The sequence below is a fragment of the Haliaeetus leucocephalus genome, unplaced genomic scaffold, assembly GCF_000737465.1.
Source record: "Haliaeetus leucocephalus isolate CR32 unplaced genomic scaffold, Haliaeetus_leucocephalus-4.0 Scaffold406, whole genome shotgun sequence".
In the NCBI taxonomy this organism is placed as follows: Eukaryota; Metazoa; Chordata; class Aves; order Accipitriformes; family Accipitridae; genus Haliaeetus; species Haliaeetus leucocephalus.
The window spans coordinates 3,008,219-3,025,037 of NW_010972842.1; the positions used below are offsets into that span (position 1 = coordinate 3,008,219).

General features: G+C 36.8%; 1 protein-coding gene across 1 annotated transcript in view; it reads left to right on the forward strand.

Moving 5' to 3' along the window:
• The window catches only part of DOCK4 (dedicator of cytokinesis 4), a 248,424-nt gene that overhangs the window by 126,777 nt on the left and 104,828 nt on the right, over positions 1 to 16,819 (forward strand). Inside the window, exon 15 of the mRNA XM_010574107.1 lies at positions 12,991 to 13,116. Within this exon, the coding sequence (XP_010572409.1) occupies positions 12,991 to 13,116 (126 nt within the window). The remainder of the gene's footprint in view (positions 1 to 12,990; positions 13,117 to 16,819) is intronic.

The following is a 16,819-nucleotide window of genomic DNA, read 5'->3' on the forward strand; positions in this document are numbered from 1 at the left end:
GCTGAAATAGTTTATTGGATAATTCATAATATTCTTCAGGAAAAAAAAAAAATTTATTCCAGCTTTCTGGGGAAAACTAAAAAGGAACTTATAATGTACTTTCAGTGTCTTGCATGTAAAACCCATATTGCCAGACTATGGCATTTGTATTTAGCATTCAAACCCCTACTCCCCAAAAAAGTGCTTTTACTACTACAACTCATGACAGTTCTTAAGTACAGAATCCTCTTGCATTTGATTCTCAGCTTGTGTCTAAAAAAGATCAAATAAAGGCAAATGACTGTCACTTCTTAATACATCCCAGAAAGGAGCAGGGCACAGATGTTCATCCCCTTTCCTTTTCTCAGTGGATGCAGAATGGAAGGACTCAGTCTCATGGATAATTTAGCGTCATTTGCTGGAGTGGGAACTGGAATGTGTTTTCTGCATGAATTTCCAGCCTAACAGAGACTAGAGTAGCAGGTAGTGGATCAAATTACTGTTCACCACTAGTATTTGCAGCTGGTGTCAGGTATCAGCTTACTGGAAAACACCTGGTTGCCTGCTGTAGGAGACCAAACTGTTAATGCAAAGGGCAAATTGTACAGCCCTTGCTGCATTTAGTAGTGTTGTTATTTCTTATGTTGAGTTTGTAGTATTTGTAGAATAAGTACTATTAGATCTAGATGATTTTGTAATTATTAAACAAACCAGGTTTCAGTAATATCTGGAGTGGAGCTGGCTATAAAAACTATTTTTCCTATAATATTTTTTCTTAGCATTAGAAGCTAGTGTCTTTGTTTTATAATGCAAAAACCTGTGGAAAAATGAATATTCCTGCATAGACATCACACCTAATTACATCAGTCTTACAAGGAAAATAACACATTTCTATTTCTCTATCTGTAGGGCCAGAGATCAGTGAAATGCCTACTACAGATACAGAAGACAGTTACTGGCTTCTCTCAAACCTTATAAAATCATTGCTTATTGCCTTATGATATATTTTAGATAGTGAAGCCTAGCCAAAGTCATTGTTTTCATATCAAAGCTTGGGCTTCTGTCAAATGTCAAAATCTCTTTGAACGGTTTGCAACGTGGGTCATAGTTGCAGATCTTATTCTTTGGTTGTGACTGTGAAACTACACTCTGGACCTTTCTTGGGACTACAATAAACAAATAGTATTGGATGTGGGCTGCTTTTCTCTTTATTAAAGCAGGCACTAATGCACAAAGTGCCTTGTAAACTGTTATTGATCATATAATAGCTGCTTCATTTGCCCACAGAATTACTGTGCCATGAGTGAACCTGTTGATTTTTAAAATGTTTTGAAGTGCGTTTTAGGACAAGGGGCAAGAGGACGAGGCCAAATCTGGTTGTCACTAAATATGGTTCTATACCAAAAATAAATAAATAAAAATCAGAGAATGGTACTCCAGTTGTATGTACTTATGCAGCATCATGGTTTTCTTCCTTCTTCTGATTTTTAGTAAGAATTTATCATGTTGCAACTTTGTATTCTTGATTATAACACTATTTTTCTTTTTTCCCTAGTTCTTTAGACTTTCAAAAGTTAAAATGTATTTTTTTTTAATACAGCACATGACGATGGAAGGAATGTCTAGTAATTGGAGCAGTGCTTTATGTCTGGTGATTGGAACAGTCCTTTGGGCTCTGAAGGTAGAGGGTTCTTGTCCACAAAAATTACCCACTTACGGCTGTGAGCAAGCTACACAGTTAAACAGTGATGGTTCTTATTGTAAATGCCATCAGCATCTTCAAAGTACCTTCTTAGGCAGGAGATCTTCCTGTAGGTACCTAAAGCTGAGGTAACTTTCATTTCCATCACTATTTGAAGTTGAGAACAGGTGGGTAGTTGGATGTACCCAGGACACTTGCACTGTCAGTATACGGGTGAGCTAGATTTAGCTGCTTGGGCAGTAGGCTTTAAAAAAATGCTGGAGATGATTGCTGTGACTCTCATGCCCGTGCTATGTCAGGGAATGTATAAACACTCACTGGTTTTACAGCAGAAATTTTCTCCAGTGTTTGAGACATTCTTCAAAGACAGAAAATGTCTTGTTTCAGAGGCGGATTTGGAAAAGGATTTTCAGTCTGTCTCATGTCCCAGAGGAGCACGCTAATCACTTGGCTTCTCAGACTTCCCTGCAGCAACTATTCAACTTTGTATACAATCAGATAATATTCGTTATACCATAGGGAAAGTGAAAGTGGCTTTAAAGCCTGCTGAGTAGTGCATGATGTTCTTAAGTGTGATCTGTATTCATGTCCTCTTAGCAAATCCTATAGAGGAGAGATTTAAACCTTGGTCTCATGTTACATGTCAATATTCTCTGCAATGAGTTATCTTATAAAAAGCATATTCAAAAATTGATGAAAAATGCTCTACAACTTCCTCTTTCCTCACTTTCTCTCCTTTGAGAAGAAAGACTGGATAGCTTAGTCTTACGGGGATGCAAGACATTCCTTTTTGCTCCGCTTTTTAATTCAGGTTCCTGACATTCTCATGTGTAATCTCCTGTGTAAATGCCGATTTAGATTTCCTTATAACAAGTCTTAAAAAGCTGCACGTGCCTGATGCAGTAATTCTTGAAAGCTGAGACAAGGATACACATGCTTTTCAGTTGTTACAGCAAAGGAGGTGAAAATCCTTTCAAATCCTGTAGAGATTAAATTACTGCTGTAAGAACTTATAAACGTATCTAGCTGCTTTGTAACTTTGGACTCTCATGTGGATTCCACAAAAAATAACAAATGTAGTGGGAAGGTCTTTTCCTGTGCCATTATCTTGGAATGCTCTGATGAACTAGATAAAAGTGATGTAACCTAATTGCACGTTTACTGAATGCAGTGTGGTAGCAATGCCAAACTTACACTGCAATTCCACTGGAAACACTTAATTATACATTAACATTAATTGATAGGAGGGCCTTAAGCTTTAGAGGAAACACATTCAAAATGGTGAGATTTCTTTTGCCACTCTTGGCTCAAACAGGATTTCTTCCTTTTTTTTTTCCTTCCCTTTTTTAATATGGTAGCAGTGTTAATTTTTTTAGTTGTTGCATAGGGAATAAAAATGCAGGTCTTGAAAAGCCTACATAAATCATATCCTCTTGCATACAGTTTAGGTCATAAAAAGAATAAAATCAGAAATTACTATATTGTATCTAGTAGTTGGCAGGAACATGAATTTTTAAACACGGTGGAGGCAAGACCTGAATTGGGAGGCTGGTTTTAAGACAAATCCAGGTTGTGGTTTGATTTGTAAAAGATTGTCTAAAGTCCGTCAGCCACAAACTGTTGTGCATCTTTCTCTTTTAAAGAAAGAAATTAAGTAGGTTTTTCAAATGAATAGTTTACTGTCTGTAATAAGTTCAAACTTGTTTCCACATACCTGTCCAAAAATCTGCAGGCAGAGGGTCATCCAAGCTGATGCTGCCTAAAAAAAGGAGACTGGCCAATAAATGGGCAACTGCATAATGCCCTGATTGAAGCATGGAGGACTCAAAGCCCATATTGTTGACAGATGTTTGCCAAGAATCCCATCATGAGGAAGGATGAACTGTCATCTTGGGGGGGGAAGTTATTAATCAAATCATACAGTAAGTTGGGTTGGAAGGGTTCTCAATGTGGTCCAACACCAGTTCAAAGAGGAACCAACTTTGAAGTGGGATCTAACTTTTTTGAGGTTTATTGAGGTTGCTCATTCAAAGGCCAATTTCATTACACTGCTATCATTTTAATTCAACCAGACCAAAGCAAGTTTCATAAAGCAAACATCCTTGGCTTTAGGGAACTATTGTTATCTCACATGTTGTTTTTTTATCCCAGTATACATGTCAGTTGGTACTAAATTGCAGTCTAGCTTAGTGGTCATATAAGACTCAGTCAGAAAAGGCATGAGGTAGACCAGCCCAGTGCATGAACTCATCTGACAAAACGCAAATTCTGAGACATGTATGGCAATGGAGGCAGTGGGGTAGAAACACTGGTATGTGCTTTGGGGCAGTATATGTCTTCCCATGCCTATTTACCTGCATTCAACAGCCTCTTGGCACTCTAATATCTTTTCTCTGTGGTTACTGTCAAACACTGAGAAATTTTAAAAAGCAGGTGGAGAACCATATACTGTGTCTGTTTCATCTCCTATTTCACAAAAAGTAAGCTTTGGGTTACAAATTCCTTGATTCAGAGGGGGAAGTCTGTTAGAGTCACTGTTTACCTTGCAGTGGAGAAACTGCAGAGGCCCTGTGAAGTGAGATAACTGAGGAGCATCAATTTTCCATGCTTTTTATGATGAAAAGCTACAAGAGATCAGATACAGCAGGGAATTGGTAGTTTAGTATAAGTTTTTACAGAGTGCAGTGTTTCTAGGAACAAAGCTGTGGTAACTTACAGTATTTTCTAGCTACAAGAAGTAGTGTGACTATGTTTGCATGACACTATCCTGGCAGTTCACAGCGTTACCCCGCTTGGAGTTGTTGCAAGGAGAGCTTCTTCCTGTGAATCAGCGTGAGAAATGTCAGATGGGTAACAAAATGTGCATTCCCCGCTGGGAGCAGCTATGGTTGTTAGCCACAAAAAGGAGGCATAGGCTCACAGTGGAGAATAGAGTAGAGCAATGGCTAGTAGAAAATGAGGAGAGATGAGAGTAGGAGTGGTAACATGTACTGGACAGAGAAGATAGAACAGAATGAAGTACCTAACTTTTAGGTAACTCTTGGGCCTGTGATTAATCACAGAGAAGTTCTCTGGTGTTTGTCTTTTCTCAGCAGGGTTCACAGATGTCAGCGGTGCTCTGAAATTATTTTGTATCTACACATCACTAACATTTAAACAGCAAGTGCATTTGTTTAATTACTATAGTTCTATGACAATTTATTAATCTGTCAGTTTTAATCTTTGTTATGTTTTGTGACAAGGAGATTATGTGTATTCCATTTTGATGAGTTTAAGAATTAGTTGTCACCGAAGGCTGCTATTTGAAATACATTTAAAATAAGAATGGTGCTCATATGTGCTTCACTAAGTACACAATGAATTAAGGCATTCCTTTTTGTTCTCAACAAATGCTAAAGCTGAAAGATTAAATTTATAGAGAATTTTGCACATAAAATGTTCAAGATCATTTGGCACTGAATGACAACTTTGATGTATAAGAAAGCCAGTTTTAGAGTGGGTTTTTAGACAAGGATTTGTAGAACTTTACTTTTTCAAGTGCTTTTTACAGGGTGGATGATATTGTTCAGCAATCTAATGTAAAACCTTTTTCCCAAATTCAGGAGTAACCAAATCTTTGAAATCTGTAGCCTAATCTAGCATGTAATATTAATTATGGTACTTTTAGGAAAAGATATTAGTCCTTAAAGGTGGCAGATTTATAGACGAGTCAGTTGTAATTTTGTACATTTTTCCAGCAGTTCCAGCTTGTGGTGTTGTCTGTGAAGGTTCTGGTTTTACCATAAGGACTTTAAAAATCAAGTTCAAGGTAGATTTTTTTGGTGTAGTTATCTGTAAGTGTCCTTCATATGGCACGACTTGTAGACTGTGCTGGAGATGAGGGCTCTAATAAAGTTAAATTCATACTGTGCTCTTGGGTGTTGCTAAAAGACTTGTTTTTAGAGAAGAATGAAAAATGTGCTGTTGTGATACTGCCAGGGCCATCTTCTATCCAGTAGAAGTTATGACTTGCTGTTCATCTCAGTACTGCGATTATAGAATCACACAATCATTTAGGTTGGAAAAGACCTTTAAGATCGAGTCCAACCATAAACCTAACACTGCCAAATCCACCACTAAACTGTGTCCCTAAGCACCACATTTACACGTCTTCTAAATATTCTTCCAGGGACGGTGATTCAACCGCTTCCCTGGGCAGCCTGTTCCAGTGCTTGATAGCCCTTTCAGTAAAGAAACTTTTCCTAATATCCAATCTAAACCTCCCCTGATACAACTTGAGGCCATTTCCTCTTGTCCTATCACTCATTACTTGGGAGAAGAGACCGACCCCCACCTCACTACACCCTCCTTTCAGGTAGTTGTAGAGAGCGATAAGGTCTCCCCTCAGCCTCCTCTTTCTCCAGGCTAAACAACCCCAGTTCCCTCAGCCGCTCCTCATAAGACTTGTGCTCCAGACCCTTCACCAGCTTCGTTGCCCTTCTCTGGACACGCTCCAGCACCTCCATGTCTTTCCTGTAGTGAGGGGCCCAAAACTGAACACAGGACTCGAGGTGCGGCCTCACCAGTGCCCAGTACAGGGGAATGATCACTTCCCTGCTCCTGTTGGCCACACTATTGCTGCATGTGATTGAAATGTCACCCAATTTAAGCCTGGTAATTTCTACCTAAGGCTACATAATGTGAATAGCTGGCTCATATTTCTGTCCTGGAGTTGGATTATGTCTTAGCAGTGAGGTTTTTATAAGCCTTTTGCAAAAATCCATTCTGCTTGTTACTATTCAATAGTGTTGTTGACTTCCTTTATCTACTGAAAGAATCAAATGTCTTAAGGCTACTTCAAATGATAAATTGTAGAACATATATGCATGATTTTAGCTTCTTCAAGGGTTATATTTACAAATTCATAGTAAATGCTACCTGGGCTTTTATATTGGTGGGGATTTGTTTTTTAACACTTTCTTTAGGTCCCAGTTAAATGTTGACTGTTTATTTGAAATAAGACACATAACTGGAACGCAAGTAGCTAAATTTCTAATACAATGGTGTGAAAGCTGTTTGCGTGGCAGAGCTGCACTTCATGAAGGAGAAAATAACAGGTGTTTCCTTGGAACTTTTTGTCTGTTATTTGCACTAGAAGCAATATAAAACACTTATAATTGCAAAATTGTGTATTTTTTTAGTTAACAAAACAGTATGTAAAAAAGATTTTAAAAACTTTTGGGAAGATGATTCACCTTTGCCATGTAACAATGTAGTGTGGAAATGGATATTGACATGCTGTGCATATTGTTAGTAGAAAAGGGCATCGATGGGCTTACCAAGGTAGGAATTGGAGAAATTACTGCCGAGATCTTTATTGTCTGTATAAGGAGGTTAGACTAGATGCTTATAATAGTCATTTAGCCTTCTGGTCCTTTAACCTTCATTGTATGGTGATTCTGGCAAGAAATACCTGAGGCTTTACCATCTCTCCGTGAAGAAATTCCAAGCCAGTTTTCTTGTGATAATATAATGCCATTTCCATTTAAGTGTTTATTTTCCATGTGAGGAAAAAAAAAACAACCCTGACTTTCCACACTTGAGGGCATTTCTGACAAAAGCCTTAAGTACAAGAGCTCATTTAATTTGTGAGCTCCAAGAAAGTTGTCAAAATTTTGCAAAGGCTGTTTTTCTTGCGTTCTTTTTTACTGAGTTAAACCCCAGAATTTAAAGCTGAGGAAAAGAGAGTTTGGAGTTTCCTTTGATAATATAAAATAATCACAATCAAGTCTTTAACAAGGCCAGCGAGGATTGAATCTACCTCTCCTTTATTTTGTCTCTGTTCCCAGACTGTAATTTTATGAGATTTACTACATCGATTTGTGGCCAAATTGCACAAGATTTATATGATTTTCTTTTCCCAGATCACATTAAATCAATAAATCATTTGTTTGCCAATAACAACTGGTTTTATTTTTGCAGTGCTAATTCGGACCCTTTAAACAATACCAGAAATGGGAACACCTGTATGCCTTCAGAATACTTTTAATACCCTTAGGCATCTTTATTTGGACAGATGCCTTATTTTATTACCTTTCTTAAAATACAAACAGTGCTGAGTAGCATTCTGTCTGAGGTTTTTTTTTTTCTGTCAGCTTCCTTAGCAGCTGCTAGGCATTTTCTTCTTAATATGATCTAGGATTCTCTGCTGCCAGTAGATAGAAGCTGAATATAAATGCTTTCCCCTCCCCGCAGAAGCTCAAATGCCAATAAGAGGACTGTAAGCGTAATGAACAGTTGTCTTTTGTCATAACTAAATGCAGAAATCAATAATGCAGTAAAAAAGCTGTTTTAAGGTAAAATGACAGATCTAACAAAAATCTGGAATGCTTATTCAGCAACTTGTCAATTTTCTGTATTCTTTCATCTGCATGATAAAAATAATCTGTGGTGAAATATGGTGCAAGTTAATTGTGAGAAATTTCATGTGCTTGCAAAAGAAATAAAAGCAGATCTGTTTGCAGTACCACACAGAGCTTAGTAGTAATATTTTCAAAACTGGAGTAAATAAAGAATAATAGCTAACACAAGAGGTTTTAATTACCACTAGGGAGGTAATTGATATTTTTTCTGAGGGGACAAAGCTACACTGTGTACCTAATTAAAGAAAATGGGCCAGTCCTTCAGAGACTGGAGAATCATTTTCATTGTTACGTTTTAGCTCTTAATGTTTTACAAATGGAAAATTTATAGTTATGAAGTTTTGGATAGATTCTAGGTCTGATAGGTGGTGTAATAATCATATCAGTCAGATGCAGTGTGTGGTGGCATGTTGCAGTTTTCTATTTGGCTTTGTCTGGGCACAGCTGTTCCATCAGGAATGCTCTATTTTTTCTAAAGCTGATAATTTTATTGGCTAGTGCATGAAACGAGATGAGAAAGAACTGATGTTGACATATATCATCAGACTGGAATAAATTAAAACTAAAGGATGTTACCTTTGTTATATGACAGAAAAGAGTATTCATGTTTCCATAGGAGAAATTTTAATGAATTAACTTTCTATCTCCGTATACAAAAATAATATCTCTGCATTCTTCTGATTGCATTCCTTTTCCTTGAGCATCTTCTCCATCTCTCCCGGATTGGCTGCTGATGAAATTCTTTGGAAGCCTGCTCCACCTTGATCCAGTCTCATTACTGTCTGGTGATTAAGCCTTCCTTTCTAGGAACAGTAAACTTTCCCCTCCACCCCTTCATTTCTTTTCCATAGAGATAGCTTTAATCACTTGTAAATTGAGTTCAGTGACTTTCTGACCATTATGGCATGCAAAATTGTGGTTACGTTTTGGTGAGGAAGGTGGTGTCTTTCAACTAGGCGGTTCCTCTTCATTGCACTTTGTTTTGCAGTATGTCTGAGGGAGTCCCTCTTCACTTCAATCGAACGTGCAACCTTCTGAGCATCTGAATTGCTCTGTGATGTGCCAGTATGTTTTAAATGATGTTAGTTAACTTTAACTGATAGTCAGGTAACTTGATTTATAATAAGGATACAAACTTCAGTCCTTTGTAAAACATGAATTATTCAATCTTTTTAAAGTACCTCTTCCCCATGATTTTTATTTTAGATGCATGGTTCCTCAGTCATGATGGGTGTCTAGTTTCGTTGGCAAGTGTACTGTATTTTTATAGACCCATAAATACGGGATTGCTGTGGGTTGTAATTGGCCACAGGCTTTGTGTTTAGCTGACAACACAGTCCTCATTAACCTATCTGGCACTGGCTGGCTGGACTTGTCTTAGCCTGCCTGGAGATTTGTTCTGACTTGTAAAAGCATTTAACTAATGACAAAATAATAAATTGTATCTACTTTATTTTAGCTCTTGCTTAGCATTGTATAATTGTGTGGTGTAACCCACTTTGGTACATATGTTTTATATTTCATAGATAGTTATAACATGTAGTTACTCTGTGTAGAGTTAGCTATCCATAACCCTAAACTAAAATGGAACATAAAAGTGTAAAGACATGACCATAACTGAGGTCTCGAAAGTACTGGCATGGAATGATACTAGAGGCCCCAGACCTACGAACAGCTCACCAGTAGCCAATTACTGGTCATCAAATAGTGTGACCTTGAGAGCAGAATAAAACCAGGTTTAGGGGAAACAATGAGAACAATGAACAGATATGTGGAATGTATAAAACACATCATATATGATGAATGAAGATGTAATGCGGACTTGCAGACCAGTGAAGAAATAACAAGGTGTAAAGCACATTAACAAACATAAAAATTACTCCAAGAGAAGCCGAGAGAGAGAGCAGGAAGAAACAGGCAACATCCCACTCCTCATGGCAAAGGACTTGGGGTGCTGATAACTCAGTCACCATATCCCACCTTCCCAGGTTGAAACCATTGACCTTAAGACCCCAGAGGGATAGTGGAAGGGTGAGCAAGGGGTAGGTAGATACTTGAAAGATTGTGTGTATATATGTCATTTTAACAGTATTTTGTTTGGAGTGTGTTAGTATCATTGTAAACGGACTAATAATAACTCTTTGATTAGACTGTTAAAACTTTCATTAGGACTAAAAATAAGCTTCTGGCTTTTCATATACGGTGTGTTCCTCTTGCCCATCACAAGATCCTGAATGTAACAAATCAGTGGGAATTCAAGCAACCCATCCTGTAGCTTGGGTATCACATCTCAGTAACAGTATGCATCTTCTGATTTTAGGTCCTTAAAGCAGGGGGGCCTAGTTTCCCTGCAAAATTAGTGGAGCTTTGAGAGAGCAATCAGAACACTTAACAGGGAATTGTCGTCTTTTCATTCCCTTTTCATTTGGCAGCTGGATCCTCAGTGGCAAGATTGTTAACTTGAAACCTTGGTTTTCAGAGGTTCTTCAGACTTCCTTCCTGTACACCTGTGCTCTGTTTCCATTCTCATTTAGTTTTACTCTTTCCTATTGTACTGGACTGTTTACACCGTATAACATTTTAAAGTTACTTTACTATCTTTAATCCAATGTTCTTCATTATTCTGAAGAGTTGGGGGATCCATACCATTTATATTCCAAAGATGTATTTAAACTATAGGTAAAATAAGTAAACCATGTTTTAAGTGTGTTCACTGAGAGATTTTCCTGATGCTTTTGGATATAAAAAGATGACTCTTCGTTTTCTAACAATGAATGCTGTGAAATACAGAGCTCTAATACCTTTCTCACGTTGCATGAGCAAGTACTTCAAATCCAGGCAGCTTATTTCTCCAGTTAAAACTATTTTGCCATTGATGAGGGTTTTTTGACGTTTATCTTATTTTTGAGATAAATAAAATTCCTCAAGGAAATCTGTGAAATTTGTACATGAAGAAAGCTCTAGTACTAATTAGATTTGAGGTCTACAACTTTTGTTTAGAAAACACAATAACTTTACTCAACACCAGGCAGCGTACAATATCTGATTAACAGTGTTGTGGTTGATGTGATCTGGAGCAATGGCAAATGTTTGTTTAGGTTTCCAAGGAAACAGTGCAATAGGGGCATATGGGGGTATGAATACACATATGTATGTATAACAATTTCTTAAAATATAAAAGAAACAAGATTGGAGGTGGGCTAAATGTCCATATTTGTAAGTGAGCTATACCCAGCCTAACTCTTCCAATCTAACAATGAAAAACTTTTCACCTGCTCTAACAGTCTGAATTTTGCCTCTATGACATCTTACCAACCTCCTGTACTATCAGCTGGCCACAGTATGGTTTGTTTTCTTCTCTACACCAATAATAATTGTCACTAGTTCCTAAAAGTTGTCGACTGGATAACCACAGAACAAATTCCTAGTATCAAAACAATTAATGGCCATGGCATTAAATAGAGTCTTTAAAATAGAATAGGCTTTGCTGCATGTTTTTCCTTGTAAGATTTGTTTATGTACTGGGTTGGTTATGTGTAGGTGAGCTGTTTTTCATAAGAGAATACAAGTCTGGTTCAGAGTATCATGTTCTCTGGAGTTGCCAAAACAATAAAATATAAGTGTAGGTAAGAGCAAGAAGATAAAATTTGTCATGCTAATTAGACCTCTGATTGCTTTAGTGCAGTAACCTGGACTGGCAGTACTTCGTACAGATTTTTCAAGCTCTGATTTAAGAACCATCAAACTTCAAGTAAATTTATTCAGTTAAATAGTAACATGGTTGTAGGGGAAATTTCTTCCAAAGCCCGAAGGACCAATGACCTTATTGTTCAGTCTGTGTGTACATGTTATTTACTTAAGCTTAATCTAAAGTTAGTTATGACTCTTCTGAGTTGTCTGTTTATCTCCAGTTGTTCAGTGTATATGAAGAGTTTGCTCTTATCTTGTCCTTGATCTGTATGTTGACACGTGATATGCTGTAGTAATGTTGGAGGTCAGGGAAGATTAATCTTTACAAGCTGTATCACCCTGACACTTGCCTCAGTGATTATATTTGAAATAACCAGAAGGCATGCCTGTTGTTTTTGTTAATCTCAGCTGTAATGAAGTATACTGTTTGCAGTTTATTTGTACACTGGAGATATAGTAGATGAAGTTATTCTTCCTTGTTTCTAGAGGAATAAATACTGGAAAATGATTATATGGCCACCCTTGCATTTTGCATGTCTTGTAGCAAACATAAGAAACAGCATGATTGATTAAATCCAATGAATATTGAAAAAAGTTGTAATTTCAGTCATTATGAAATTACTGTGCCTAAGTAAAAAATATTGATTATACTATATTGGTTTATTAGAGTTCATTTCTTCAGATTTTGGATTAATATATTGCATAACTTTGTATCAGGTTAAGCGATGTGTTGTAATGAGACTTCCACATTTCTCCCATAGATAGGGACCATTGTGTTTGCACCTTTTCTTGCATACCAGTGAAGGCAGCATTGTGTTGAAGGAAGTGAAAAATTGAAATGGTAGCAAATATTACTGATTGGCATTTCCCTAGGTTGAGATCTCTTTAAAATTCTTTTTCCAGTTAAGGCATCAGTCCATCCCTATTTGAGACAGTTTTGATCCACTGCATCATTGTAATTACAGATCAGTAATAATTTGCTAATGCTTTTTCAGGGGTAGTTGTTTTCAAGTCTTTATTGATTTCTGGATGTTGGTAGCCTTCCCAAATACATAAAAATTTGGGGTGGGTTAGTTTGGTATTATTGAACTTCCTCTGAATTTTCTGAGTTCTCAGGAATACATGTATCCTTGCAATTATATATAATTTTTAAGAAGTGGTGATCACCATAATCTGTTTGAATGTCTTATTTTTCCTTGGTTTTCTCTTCATTTTCAGGTCTGGCAGTTTCTCTTCAGTTGCTTCATGGAGACATAGAACAAATTAGGAGAGAGTATACATCTATGTTCACCCATGGAGTATCCATAACAAGGAAACTAGGTTTTTCCAATATTATAATGCCTGGTAAGTTAAAAAGAAAAACTCTCAATAAGCAGCAAAAGAAAGAACTAGTGAGAAATTACTTGTCTTTCAGCTTCTTTCTGAATAATTACTGTATTCTAAAACTTAAACTTTTCCAGCAACTTTTATGTTAGTTTTTTTGAGATAAAAGAAAACTGTGTCCCAGTGGCGCCATTGCATTATACATTGTATAGTTACTATATCAATGTCAAAAGGACATACAGTCATAGCAGCCTTTTTTGAGAGATGTAACCCCACTTTATAGAAGTAAAGATTACTGAATGCAAGACTGCTGAGCTCTATGCAGACAAAGAGATAACCATCAGAACATTATGTTCATAGGAACTGGTAGCTTTCTAAATAAGGATCCACAGAATTTCACTGACACTGTACAGCTGGTTTCACGAGGTTTGTGTCTTAAATACTGGAAAGGAAGATACTGGAAATGGCTAATAATAGGGAAGTAGAGACTTTATTTTGATTACATTGTATGACAAAATATGCAAATGCTTAAACAGATGCTAAGGAAGGTAGAACGATTGTGTCACTATGAATGTGAAGAAGCAAAGACAGGAAGAAGATTGCAGTAATAGCTATAGTTCCATCCCTGACATGAAATTTTTAGAAAGTTTAATGGGTTGTTGGAAGTTATAAGGCAAATGTCTCTTTAAAGGAAAAGCATACTTGCAAGCAGACTAGTTTGGCATGATTATGGTATTGTGTTGTTGTTGAGAAATTTTGCAGGGAGGAGCTCACATATTACTTTCAGCTGAGTCCACACATAATGCCTTGACTCTCTCAAATGTAAATCAACCTCATGACTTCCAAATTTTTAATAGAGACTACCACCTTCTTATACAGATCTGTCTTTTTGTTCCTGTGTACCCAAATCAGAAGTAAGCTAAGGTTCTGAGGCAGGAATAAATAAGCTTCAATACTTCACTAATCAAGGAGGTCTTAAATAGGCATTTAAAACTCAGTAATGAGACTCAGCTTTAGCTATGGGCATGTATTTCTCTTGAACTTCTGCCTGAAACTTGACAACTGAGAATTCACTCTTGTGTTCTTACTGCCAATTAAACATCTGTCCTTCTGCATCCTTGATCAGTACTACTAATCACTTAAAACATGCACAGAACACAAGTTAATGAAACAGTTTTAGCATTATTATGAAAATACTCTGCTGGTGTGACTGCAATATTTAGAACAATGAAATGCATGAGTCAGGTGCCATTTAATTTGAAGGTAGGTTATATATGCATGTTTAATGGAAGCATTCAGTTGAAATCTTATGGCTTATTAGCTAGGGCTTATTTGTTGTATTACTGTTGGATTTCTAATTTGAATCAAATGAGTATTGTAGATAATATGGCTGATAACAGTGGAAGCAATTTTACTGAGCACACTATAACTCCCATTAAGAAACCTTTCTCCGTTTATCTATGATTTAGTGACCTTCTGCTCTATGTTATCAAATTTTCTAAGTTCTATAAATAGCTCTTGTATACCCTTACTTTCCACTTGTGAAATAATTTGATGTACTAAACTGAAAAACATGTTATAGCAGAGTATTGTGTAATCAGCTGCTGGAGGAATTTCTCAACTCGGTTTCAAAGAATTGCGCGGGCTCATTTCGTCCCTTTTTTAGTTAAAATAATATGTGGTTCTGGTGTGCTGCTTTCTCAGTCCAAATGTATGCATACCTCAGTTTAGAAAATGTACAACTTTTTATTCTGTGTTTACTGGCATAGAAGGGATTTCTCCTAAAGAGAAATAATCATCTAATTCTTGCAGTGACAAGTTGCAAGGGCTAACCAGAGCAGTATGCCCTAGGCACTGAAATGCCCACAGGAACCTAGCCTTTGAAATGCTTTTTTCTTTTTAAAGCTCCCCTTTCATTTTGTTTCTCTTCTAGTGTCTTTTTTCAGAGATAAATTAGAGAACTTCATCCTTTGCCACTGGAAATGGTCATTAATTAGATCTTATTTTATATTTTTGTTGAAAGTAAGTATGTTGCTGTGGCTAATTAGCACTTAAGTTAGGGTTCTGAACGAGACTCTCTTGAATTATTCAGTAAGAAATACTTCATGCTGCTAAACTACACTATCTCTTTTATAAATGCCATATTTTAAGTCTCTCTCCTATTCCGGTGTATTTAAACTCTCTCTGACCTTCATTTTTCATCATATCAATCCTTTTCTCTTTGGAGGTTTTGCTGTTGAAAGTAACTAGGATCAGCATACATGTCAAACCAGAATTTTGTTGACAATAATAACGCATGTTTTTATAGAGCAATGCTTTTTATGTCACTGGAGCCTGACAGGGTGAAGCCAAAGAATGCTTTTTCCAGGACCCGTGGAATTTTTTAATGAAGAACTCCAAGTGTTTTAGGAAATGAAGTAGATGGCTAGAAAAAGCATATGATTCAAAAAAGGCTGTGAAATAAGTAACTCATTTGATTCTAGCTGACAGAAGAAGGACAGACAGTGAAAGTGTCATCTTGTGAGTTTAATCATCATGCATTTTCTAGGTTTAACCAGGATTTAAGGGCAGGCTCTATGCAACAACTAGTAAACTCCTTTCCAGCATCCTAGTGCAGCAATCTGCAGATGCACAAGCCAGTATTCTCTGAAAGCTTTTACAGCATCAAAGGATAACTGTGCTTACACCCTGAATTTCTGTGTTCACCATTTCCTGAAAGGACAAACATCATTACTTAGTATATAAAATTTAGCATTTAATATTTATGAACATAGTATATTTTTTGAGCAATACTTTAAGTTAGGTGATACATAATAGGTGATGGAATGTGAAAGCCCTTTTGTATCTTTCTATACATACTTTTACCAGCTTTTTTGCTGTTTTATGTAGTGCACTCTCATGGAATCTATTTCCAAATTTGACTTACAGCATCTATAGCAGTGCATAACTTCAGTGCTGCATACGCTCATTTGTTCTAGCACATGTGCATGTACATATTATTTCGCATCTTTGTGGAAGCTATCTAATTCCATAAAGAAGCCTGATCATTAGTGTGTGTTGTCTGGGGTTTTTAGAATTGGAATAAACCCTGGCACAGCTCTTTGTCTAAATGGGGACTTATTGGAGGAGCCATAGCTCCCTGCTAGGACTGCCAATTGTAAACAGACTCTAAACTATCATGTGGTAAGCATTCATATAGTTGCACATCTTCCTTTTTTTGTGCTTATCAGACCAGAACTGCATCTGCTTTACTTTATTTAAGCTATACTGTTCTTAATAGTGTTAGGTCTATTACTGGTAGTAGTTGTCTTGACTACTTGGTACATTCAAACCCCAAATCCATTCCGCATGAGACACTAGCACATAAAGTAATCTACTGTCTTTCTGTAGAATCCTTTTTTTGCTAAGCAATTTAGTTAGGTCCAACCCTTACTTCCTGGAACTTTACCTATAAATTTACTCTGTGCAGCTTTGTCTATAATATCAAAGGTAATTCTGAATTAAAACAGCTATAGATGCAATTTTGAAAGGCTCTGTGTCTTACAGAGGACAGCAGCTCACCTTCGAATGTCTTAGTCCATAAAATGTACTGCAGTGTATAAACAATCAGCCTGTTGGCTGACACCTCAACAGATTTTCATAGATGGATATCAATTAGCTATAGACACCCTTTTTCAGCTTATGATCTGAACTGGTGGCATTACCACTGCTAAGATCTGACCAC